Genomic DNA, 12,104 nt, shown 5'->3' with positions numbered 1-12,104 from the left:
GCATGACACTGTGTTACACGAGTTCAGTGTGTGAGTGTGTGCTCATCATACAAGGTTATTGTGGTCTCAGAGCAACTCAATTCACCATAGGGACTGGCAATATGACCAAAGATCATAAAACTTATTTTACTTGTTGCAAAGTACTGAGGCCATTAGATGATCCGATATAGCCTGGAGGTGCCAATGCAGTTGGTGAACATCACAGGATTTGGTGTAACATGTTTATTTCAGAATATAAAATGTGTTGTGTATGAATCATCAAAATAATTTATTGATTGTTTATCAAAAAACATTGTTTGCAGTCCTGCATCATTGAATAATGTGATTTATTGCAAATTGCAAATCAATTATTCTATTTCTTTTACAGAGAATTATTTCAACAGAAGAAACAAGATGTGAACAGCACAAAGGAAAAGAAATCACTGAAACCCCAAAGCATCTCATTGATAGACCTAATCTTAAAGGCAGACATCATAAACTGACTGCTGCAGATGTTCTTCAGATATCTGTACAGTCCCAAGACTCTTGTGCTGAAGAGGAGTTGATTCAGAATTTCCTGCAAAAACTACTGATGATGAACTACAGAGCAAGATACATTAAAACTAATGAGACCAATGAGGAAGATCACAATGAACAAGGCAGTTATGATCCATTTAATCAAGAGTTGGATTCTGATGACTTTTTTTTCAATTTAAGGTCAGAGTCTAATGAAGTAATAAGTAAATCTGAGGCAATCCACCCGATGGATGTTCAGATGGCCATGTTTCATTGTGCTGATGGTTTCCTGAAGCAGCTGATGGTCACTAAACTGTCCCAGTGTCAGTACGCTCTGCCTCTGCTTGTTCCTGATCCATTCACACAACAGATTGAGTTTCCTCTCTGGACATTCAGACAAATCAACAAGAGCTGGAAGATGAGAAACACCTACTATGAAACCATCAGTCAAAGCCACCCAATCTACAAGGCAGAAACTCCAATGGTGTTTTTCTTCAGGTTTGGCTCTGTGTCTTCATCCAAGTCTGAGCTGATGAACAGTCTGATCAATGAGAAACACAACACGTTCTTCCACAGGAACTGCCCAGGCAGCAGCAGAACCAGAGTCCTGATGGATGGAGTGGTGGAGATCGCCTGGTTCTGCCCCTCTGGGAAAAACACAGATACATTCACTGACTGTGTTGCGTTCTGTAATCTACATGGTGATGCAGGAGACCATGAGAAACAGCTGCAGATCCTCACTGAAATGGCCTCAGTCAATGTTGTTCTTCTACCAAAACTTCAGAGGAGTGACAGGAGTACAGCAACAATCCAAAACCTGTACAGGAACAGAAAGCCACTCATCTGCCTTTTTACTGAGGATAAATCTGCTGTAACTAAGCCGATGAAAGGGAAATTCAAAATTGGTCTGAAAGACAGAAATCAATCAGATGTATCAGAAGAACTCAGAAGAGCTATAAATGATTGTCTCTCAGAATCATCTTCCACTTTCAGACTTGAAGATGTGTCCAAACACTCAGACATCAGAGTAGATGAGGAAGATGATGATGACTGCAGGAGAGGAAGAGAAGCAGCACAGCAGATGATGAGTTTACTGGAGAAGAAAGATCTGACAGAAATCAAAGAATCATTTCTGCCTCATCAGGGGAAACTGTGGCATCAGTGGAGTCAGAAGAACAAAGAACTACATCGACCTCGAGCAGATGAGACAGAAATGGACATCAGTAGAAAACAAACAGAGATGAAGAGAATCCGTGAACAGCAGCATGAATCTGACATCAGTGAGTTTATGAAGCTCTTCATTAAAGAAATTAACTCAGATGCTGAACACGAGAAGGCATTTTTCATCAAATGGCTCAGAATCGTCCTGGATGAATATACATCATCTGACCTTTATGCTCTACATCATAAGTATAATGAAAAATGGTCAGCAGTCTTAAAAAGAGGAAAGAGGAAAGAGGATCATGATGAATCTGAACAACTGACCGTTGAAGAAACTGAACTTGAGAAAATATCTGAGGATCTTCAATCTGCTGCCTTTGGTTTGGAGCACATCATGAGGGAGATCGGTCAGATCTATGAATCATGTGAATCTCTGAAGAAGAACAAGAAAGACCTACAGTTTGACTTCTCTTCTCTCTCGAGTCTTGCAGCAGAGATGATGATCTCTGGATTTCCACTGGAGCTGATGGATGGAGATGCTGCTCATGTTCCTGTGGTCTGGATCTCTGCTGTTCTAGATGAACTCATCCAGAAACTGGGAGACCAGAGAGTCTTTGTGCTGTCAGTTTTAGGGATTCAGAGATCTGGGAAATCCACCATGCTGAATGCCATGTTTGGACTCCACTTTGCCGTCAGTGCTGGCAGGTGCACCAGAGGAGCTTTCATGCAGCTGGTCAGATTGTCAGACGAGATGAAAACACAGATGAACATTGACTATATTCTGGTTGTTGATACTGAGGGTCTTCGTGCTCTAGAACTGGCTGGAAGATCAACAAAAGATCATGACAATGAATTGGCCACATTTGTAGTTGGTCTTGCAAATCTGACCTTGATCAACATCTTTGGAGAAAACCCATCAGGGATGCAGGACATTCTTCAGACTGTTGTTCAGGTCCTTATGAGGATGAAGAAGGTCAAACTGAATCCCAGCTGTGTGTTTGTGCATCAGAACGTCTCAGACGTCACAGCAGGAGAGAAAAACATGGAGGGAAGGAGACGGCTGCAGGAGAAACTGGATAAGATGACAAAACTCGCTGCTGAAGAGGAAGACTATGATGCAGAATGTTTCAGTGATGTCATTAGATTTGATGCACGGAATGATGTGAAGTATTTTGCTCATCTTTGGGAGGGAAACCCACCAATGGCACCACCAAACCCAAAGTACTGTGAGAACATTCAAGAACTAAAGGAAACTATTATGTCTCATGCTGCAAAATCACATGCAATGATGCTGAAAGACTTCAAAGATCGCATTGAAGATCTCTGGGAGGCTTTACTGAATTAACGATTCATCTTCAGTTTCAGAAATTCTCTGGAGATTTCAGCCTACAGGAAACTGGAAACAGAACACAGCAAGTGGTCCTGGAGTCTTCGCAGTGCCATGATGGAAACTCTGGAACTCTGGGAACAGAGTGTGAAGAAGATCATCAGAGACACTCAATCAATTAAACACACTGATGTAATAAGTGATGTTAAACTCCTCCTCAGTGACATAAATGAGGGAAGTCTTCCTATAGAGCACTTGAAAGAAGGCACTGAGTATAATAATATTTTCACTGTGAAGAGTTATTCTGAATATGTTATTTTCAGAAAGTCCCATCCAAAAGGAATTACAGATGCTGTAATGGATGCGTACAGCACAGTTAAAGGAACATGTAGATATGTTGGAACTCTTTCTCCAGTAGATGAAGCCCAAAAAGAGTATTAATCCGAGATGTTGTTCAGCAGACAAACAAAATGATCATGTCATTTAACATTTCAAAGATGGGCTACAGCATCAACTGCATTCAACAACTCAAAGATTACATCATTAACAAAGTAACTCAACATCAGGAAGGAGCAGTGAAATATGTGTTCAAAAAACAGTTCTTTATGGATTTGTTTTTTTCCATCTGTAAGAAAGCAAACAAGATGATCACTGACCAACACAGGATGTTCAGAGAATCAAATGATCCTGTAATATATGTTAAGAAGAAGAGAGAAGAGTACTATAATATTTTCCAGAAATACTGTCATGGATCAACATCAGCTGCCATTTTTGGTGAGATCATCTGTCAGAAACTGAAAGAGCCCATTGAGCAGAGTGTCTACAAGAAGACTGCCAGAGATCTGACATATGAAATGAGATCAAACTGTGAATCACTGAATGGAAACAGATCAAATCTGGAGAAACACATCCTGAAGACACTAGCAGAAGAGGACTTTAACAAATACATGAACTACATTCATAACCCCAGAGATCACTGCAAGAGTTTCATCAGAGATGAAGTCAGTCGGTACATCACTGATAAGTTCAGTGTCAGTATTTTCCCCAAGATGAAGGAGAACATTGAACTCCTGCAGCAGAAGATCATGAAAGCAGCACATGAATCTACTGAACATGTTCAAGTGAACAGTGGAGATGTTGATTTGTGGTTGAAGAGTTTCACACAGCAGCTCTCAGATGAGCTGATCTTCTCTGAAAAAGACCTCAGTGGAGTGAAACATGATGATGTTGATGATTTCAACCTCCTAGAAGATGTGATAAGACAAGAACTTAATGACATAATGTCAGACATCAGCAGAAGATTCAACACAGAAACTTTTCCAATAAAGCTGGACTATAAGTTCAGGCCAGATGAGCTTCTGATTGATCACTTCTGTCAGTGCTGTTGGGTTCAGTGTCCGTTCTGTGGAGCCACCTGCACCAACAACATAGAAAACCATCATGGAGATCACAGTGCTCCTTTCCATCGTAGTATTGGACAGAATGGGATATATTACATTAATACATCTAACTTGTCTACTCATATTTGCACATCAGCAGTAGCAAACAGCAATCTATATTTTTATCCCATTGACTCAGATGATAAAGTCCCCTGGAGAGAGTACAGAAGAGCAGGAGGAAATTATGCAAAGTGGAGCATCACACCTGATCTCTCTGATCTGCCATACTGGAAGTGGTTTGTGTGTCGTTTCCAGAAAGTTCTGGAAGAATTCTACAATAATACATTTGAGGGGAGTGGTAAGATTCCAGATGAATGGAGACTTTACTTAAAACGGGATGCTATTGAGAGTTTGGATAAATACAAATAACCCCTTCTCCCACATCCCCATTTTTGCAAGTGGGGCATAAAAATGACATACCCAAAATGAAAAGGTTGCTGTTTATAATTCTTTCTGAATATATATATATATATATATATATATATATATATAAAAATGTATAAATATAACGTGGCTGTGAGGTAGCAACTTGGAACCATGATGAAGCTGAAGCCACAAGTGTGGTCATGCTTCATTTCAATTCTGAGGATGATATCTATAAAACTATGATTTTTAGGAAATATTTTCTAAGACCATGTCATGTGAGTTTTTGGAGATGGCTGATAAGATGCAAATAAAATATTTTATTGCCCTGTAAACACCCACTTGCACTCTATTGTCTATGTCTGGTGTGGCGAATTGCCCCATTAAAGTTTCTATTGTTCTCACTCAACAAACCTTCATTATTCTTTTATCATTATTCTTTTGTTTGTATTCAGCCATAATTATAATTATTCTGGCATTACATGGCTTGCTCATCTAAATAATTTTGATCCCACTATACATTAATCCACCTATTAAGTCTTTTTAATGTTACAAACTGCACCAAAAACATTCGATCGTAACACAGAGAGCGACACATTGTAACGTGTCGCCCGGAGTCCCGTCTCCTGCTCCCACAAACACACCACAAAGTCACAGGTTGAACCAGAGAGGAAATGTTTAATCCTTAAATAAAGAAAATAAAGAAAATATAGGATGGCTTGGAGTCAGTGGGTTTTGGTCGGTCAAAACAATTAACAAAAGAGGGTTGTTCTACCTAATTTTAGAGGTCTTCCCTGGAAAAAAATAAAACAAAACACATAAGTCTTACCTCCCTGCTTAACAGTAAACAGAAGAAAATGGTCATTAAACAAAAAGGGCCTCCCTCTTCTTGCAAACGGTCCGCATGAAAAGAGGAAAAGGGCAACTGAACATTTACCGGCCTATACCGCTAACAACTTGTACCCCACACAAGGAGGTTTTAAATGCTAATTCAGCAATGTCACCCACACTTTGCTAGAAGCACGTTCACATGCGTGCAACAACACCAAGGAAGCAGGAGAGGGAACTATTCAAGCCGACTTCCCTCAAAGATTATATCCACAGCAGATGAACTTCGGCTCCACCCACGTAAACAGCTGCACCTTCTTTCACACAAATTAGCAAAAAGCGACAGGGGGAGAGCGAGAGAGAAAGAGCACTTCACACATAAACAATTTTGCTCCACACAATAATGGTACACGATACGAGTAAAACTCAGTGACGTTCAGACACATAACACTCTTCCCCACCCCAAAAGATTAAAAAACTTAACCCGTACTTTCAGCACTATGAGCTCTGAACAGCGCATTGGCGATTACATTCTCTGTGCCGCGCTTATGGACAATCTCTATATTAAATTCTTGAAGTGCGAGAGACCAATGCATTAAGCATTGATTCGCATTGTACATATGAAAAGTCATATAGAAAAGCCAAGGGATTATGGTATGTATAAACCTTGATTGGGAACGTAGAACCACCCAGGTAAACCTCGAAATGTTTCAATGCCATCAAAAACTTTTTCGAAAAGTCACACACTGGCTTCTTTACATCCATCTCTGAAGCTTGTAGAAGGACAGCCCCAGCGCCAATAGCACTTGCGTCAACTTCCAGTTAGAAAGGGCATTCGAAATTAGGGACCGTCAGGATTGGAGCATTACATAAGAGATCTTTCGCTCTCGAAAAAGCCCGTTGACACGCAGGTGTAAGGAACCCTGCATCGGCCCAAAAACGGAATCCGACAGCCCGGGCGAAGGTTAACGCGTGTATGTCTTTTCAGCGCATCTGTGAAGTTCACTTAATTTCACTCGTTTAATCTGACTCCAATTTTAAATGATTATTACTCTTAGGTTTTGTTCCCAATTGGAAATTAATCATTTGTTATGTATTCATTTAGATTTTTGATTATTCTGGGTATCTCATATTTTCAATTATTCGTTCATTACGGTCTCATCATCGCTTAGAGAAATTCACATCGGCCGACTGCATTCTCACGGACATAAATTCGCCAGTTTATGATCTAGTCAGAGGATGCAGAGTTTACTAATGCATTTGAGTCGAACCGCCACATGCTTGTTCATACAAAAATACAGTTTTCTTAGTCACGATACTGCAACTTGCTAATTCAATAACAGACAAACTCAAAAAGTCCCATGATGTGCCAATATGCTCCTTTCATGGGGCTCTCTGGTTTGGCCTGTCCTGACGCAGATTTACGGAAATGACGGACTCCAATAATCTACTGGTCATAATGATTTCAGAAGAATCCAGAGTAAATCAAATATAACATTTTATTTGTCAAGTAAAAATGTATCATGTCAGTTTCATAGTTGGACAATTAGAAGCCAATTCAGAAATAATAAATGCATAACATCAACTGAAATGCACATGCACACAGTGGTGGATTAGTGTTTGAAGACACTTGTCCATTACTGTGTGGGGCTCTCTGGCTACAGAAAATCCCCCCTGACTGCTTTGCACTTTACCTTATATACCAAGACCAGAACAAAAGGATTGTAAATTTTTATTACACCAACACCTGTTTTGGGGGGAGAGGAGTGGGTTTTCAGAAGTGACACCACCCAAAAGGAGGACAGAATTCTCCTTAGTTTTCAATCTTCTTCATAATACCAGTGACTGCTGTGAAATTGAGACCATTTTACCAATCGCACTGAGACATTTAAAATGATACCAAACATGAAAGGAATAAACAATAGATACACCAGATACATTATACTTCTTGGAGAACTTTCAGTGACTTGAGTCAGGGGAAAAAGGAAGGAGGGTGTGTGTGTGTGTGTGTGTGTTGGGGGGAGGGCTATTGCATCCTGTAGATGTGTGAGGGCAAGGCATTGTCCTATGCTATTTCTTTGAGATCTTCTCTCCAGATGAGTTTTATTGCTTTATTGAAGGGTGCTTGATCTCAGTTTTTGTCTTAGCAGGAAAATCAAGTCTTACACAGGAGACCACTTAAAACTATGTGTTGGCCGAAGAAGGTCGGTTAAGGGTGCAACAAGACTAGCAAAGTTGCGACACAATCCTCTATAATAATTGGCCATTCCTATAAAGCAGCACAATTCGCATTTATTCATGAGCGCAGGAAATTCAGATATAGCAATCACCTTGGCATCCACTGGGCAAACTTGACCCTGACCAACACATTTGCCAAGGTAGGTGATGTAGCGAATTCACATTTCGATAAATTTACCATTAGGGATGCAGCAGCTAACCGAGAAAACACATTATGTAATTTTTCAACATGTTCTTCCCATGTGGAAGAATATACAACAATATCATCAAGATATGCATCACAATTTTGTACCCCGTGGAGTACCAGCTGCATTAGGCATTGGAAAGTGGACGGCGCGTTCCGCATCCTGAACGGCATCACAGAATATTGACAGAAGTAGTCCGGAGTGACAAATGCTGAAATTTCGGCAGCGTGTGCAGTAAGGGGCATCTGCCAGTAACCCTTTAGTAGGTCAAGCTTTGAAACGAACTTGGCAGGACCGACCCTATCGATGCAGTCATCTGTTCTTGGTAAAGGGAAAAAGTCAGGCTTAGTCACGGCGTTAACCTTCCGATCTGTACGAAACCGGAATCCGTACAGAACCGGAATGTTGAATTAGCTTTTGGCACTAGAAGGCAGGGAGAGCTCCAGGCGCTTTGGCTGGATTCTGCTAAACCATTACGTAACATGTATTCCACCTCCGTTTTCATAATATCACGTTTACGAGGATTAACCCTGTAAGGGTGTTGTTTAATTGGAGCAGCATCTCCAACGTCGATGTCATGAAATAACACATTAGTGCGAGACGGGACATCTGAGAAAATACTAGGGAAACTGTCAATCAATTTTATAACACTTTCGCTTTGACAGTCTGGCAAATGACTCAGGAAAGCATGTACATTTTTGAGAACGTTAGAGTTCTGTAAGCTTTCTCCCAACACAGGAAATTTCTCTCCAACCTCATCCTCGACTTTGATGTGCGAAACAGATGGAACCACCGTCACAACAGGCTTAACTGATGCTTCACTTTGATCTCTTGCATGATAAGGCTTTAACTTGTTAACGTGGCACAGCTGCAGTTTCTTTCTGCGATCTGGCGTTCTCAGTACGTAATTTGTGTCATTCACTTTCCTTTCTATAATGTAAGGACCAGTAAATCGGGTTTGGAGAGATGAACCAGGCACTGTTAACAAGGCTAGCACCAATTGCCCTGGTTTGAATGAACGAGCAACGCTCTTGCGATCATAACACTTTTTCATGACTGCTTGCGAGCTTTCAATATTCAGCTTCGCAAGTTCACAAACACATGTCAACCGCTTATGGAGTGTATCAACATACTTGGTCACTGGCACAAACGCGGGTTCGCTCGCAAGTAACTGTTCACTCAGAAGTTTAAGGGGGCCATGAACTGAATGTCCGAATACCAACTGTGCTGGGCTGAAGCAAAGGGAATCTTGTACGGTCTCTCGTATGGCGAAAAGTAGTAGAGGCAGACTATCAGCCCAGTCTTTCCCTTCCTCTGCGCAGTGAATATGTTTTGAGCGTTTGATGGAAGCGTTCTAACGCACCTTATGTCTGGGGATGATAAGCGCAGGACATCTGATGTGACACCGAAATTCTAGTCAGCACCTGTTTAAACAGCTTCGACGTAAAATTAGTTCTGCGGTCTGTTTGGACTACTCGTGGCAGAACAAAAGGAGAGCAGAATTTGATGAGTTCTTTGAAAACAGTCTTTGCCTTTAAGTTACGCAGAGGGACAGCCTCGGGAAATCGAGTGGCTGCACACATCAGCGTAAGAATGTACTGGTGTCCGCTTTTAGATTTCAGAAGTGGCCCTACACAGTCTAAAATTTAACATTCGAAAGGCTCCCCCACCACGGGAATTGGGTGTAAAGGTTAGGCTTGCTTAGGCTTCCCCGCGACCTGACACGCGTGACAGGAATGGCAGTATTTCGCTACACTAGCTCTTAAGCCGGGCCAATAGAAATCCCTTATAACACGCTGAAAGGTTTTATTCACTCCAAAATGCCCTGCCATTGCGTGATCATGGGCCAGTTCAAGCACTACTGAACGGTAACACATAGGCAACACAATTTGATAAACAGGGCCTAACTCAGTCCCATCTGCAGACATAGGAAGCCATTTGCGCATTAAAACATCCTCGTCCCAATAATAAACTATTCTTACACGAGCAAGGTCATTTTTCGTTTTCACGGCGGTTTCAATACAGTGACATAAAGTTGGGTCAGATTTCTGCGCAATACTGAGCTGCTTTCGACCAGTGTTGACCGTTTGATTGTCTTTAGTAGGCACATCAGAGCCTGTCTCTAACACACTGTCATCCACCGACAGAGACAGCTACGTGGGGCCTGAACACAACAAGAATGAATCAGACAGATCAACGGTGTCAGCAAATTTTTGTGATTGTGAGCGCGTAACCGCACAAGCCGGAAACAAAGGAGGAGAGACAGCCGGTGGAGCGGAGTCCCGTGTAGGACACCCGGACACTAAGGGGAAAGGGAAAACATTACCCCCTGCCAAATCGTTCCCAAGAATGAAGTTTACACCCTCGACTGGGAGTTTCGTGCATACTCCCACATCTACCAGGCCTGAGACCAAATCTGACTTCAGGAACATGGAGTGAACGGGAACTTTAATGCATCCCAGCTCATCCCCACAAACTAAAATATCAGTGCCTGTCTATGTCTCCGCTGACAATGGAAGCGCGTCTTCACGAATAAACGAGTGAGCGGCGCCAGTGTCCCACAAAATGGACACAGTTTTGGGCCTATCGTGTGAAGGAAAAGAAACTGAGCCACTCCTCAGGAAAAGCTTAAACATCACCGTTCCAGGTGACAACAACTCAGTGTTTCCTGTCAGCGGCTCGAATGCCACATGTGCAACACCTTTTGCTTTAGAAGCCACATTCTTGTGTTTCCACGCCTTGCAGTCAGCAATAAGATGACTGGGATCAAGGCAGTAGAAACATATGCACTTAGACTCTGCATGCTTAAACACATTTCCCGCAGACGTGCTCGCACGAGTGTCTGTCTTTGAGGAGCGTACAACTGCAGAATTCCTCTCAGCATACGCTTTTACGTTTTTATTCTGACGTGCCATATAAAAAACAGTTTGGTGAGTTAGTACGTACTCATCATCAAACACTGCTGCTTCAGACAAAGAGGTAACCTTTTGTTCATTTAGATGTAAAACTAAGTTCTCAGGGAGACAACCTTTGAAATCCTCTAATAATATTAATTCCTGGAGGCGCTCAAATGTAGCTTCAGTAGCTTCAGACGCAATATACCATTTCTCCAAGTGTGTGCAAGTATATTTGGCAATAAAACGTTCTGACTCAGATTCCCTTTCGAAAGGGAACTCAACGCTGCGTAAAACACGCTAGGGGAACGCCTCCGCGACATATCCAATCTCGGCAATATTGACCGGCGACAGCCCATGACATCATAACAATGCGACCCGCATGTATAAAAGGGGTGCCCAAACAACATGTCATCCTCTAATCGTCTTCAGGGACTGTCTTGTGTGAAGCACTATCTGACAAAATAAAATGCACAGAGAGGATTATTAAGTGTGTGGATCCATGTCATCTGACACTAGATCACACACACACGAGCGCAGCAGCTCAGTCAGAAACTGCAAATATATGCTGCATTGAGAATAGAACATGTTCTATTCTATGTTCTTAACATACACACTCTGGGGACATCAGAGACTTATTTTACATCTTGTAAAATGGGGCATAATAGGTCCCCTTTAAGTGTCAGGTTATCATCCAACAAGCCTACAATTCCAGCTCACTTACCTGCATTACTGTTATCACCTGCTGTTTGTCTAATAAACATCACTCATCGTAATATCCTGTGTTCTCTGAGTATCTGTCCGTAACAGGCATACGCCTGCAAGTGCAATACCCCATTGCTTAGTGCAATATCTTTCTTAGTTAATCTTTATTCATATTATTCATAATACTGTAAATATGTTCATAATCTGTAAATGTGTTTATGATGACTAAACCTAACTGTGTTTTTATACTTTTATATTTTGTATTTTTTTCTTAAATTTTACTACTGTTTCTTGTTGTTCTATTTGCATATGTGCACTGGAAGCTTCAGTACCAAGAAAAAATTCCTTGCGTGCGCACGGATTATGAATTTGTGGGAACGGATTTAAAAACCGAGGGTACGGTTTGCAAAATCTGAGCGCACGGATTTGAAATTCATGGGTACGGTTTATTAATCTGTGGGCACGATTT

The 12,104-nt window shown here is 41.5% G+C and overlaps 1 protein-coding gene across 1 annotated transcript in view; it reads left to right on the top strand.

Annotated features, from left to right (window-relative positions):
* Positions 1–548: 548 nt before the first annotated feature.
* LOC127510188 (interferon-induced very large GTPase 1-like) overlaps positions 549–12,104 on the top strand; it is a 96,374-nt gene continuing 84,818 nt past the window's right edge. The window contains exon 1 of the mRNA XM_051889753.1: positions 549–993. Within this exon, the coding sequence (XP_051745713.1) occupies positions 572–993 (422 nt within the window). The 5' untranslated portion in view covers positions 549–571. The remainder of the gene's footprint in view (positions 994–12,104) is intronic.

The sequence above is a fragment of the Ctenopharyngodon idella genome, chromosome 3 (assembly GCF_019924925.1).
Source record: "Ctenopharyngodon idella isolate HZGC_01 chromosome 3, HZGC01, whole genome shotgun sequence".
In the NCBI taxonomy this organism is placed as follows: Eukaryota; Metazoa; Chordata; class Actinopteri; order Cypriniformes; family Xenocyprididae; genus Ctenopharyngodon; species Ctenopharyngodon idella.
This window is presented reverse-complemented; position numbering and strand designations above follow the sequence as displayed.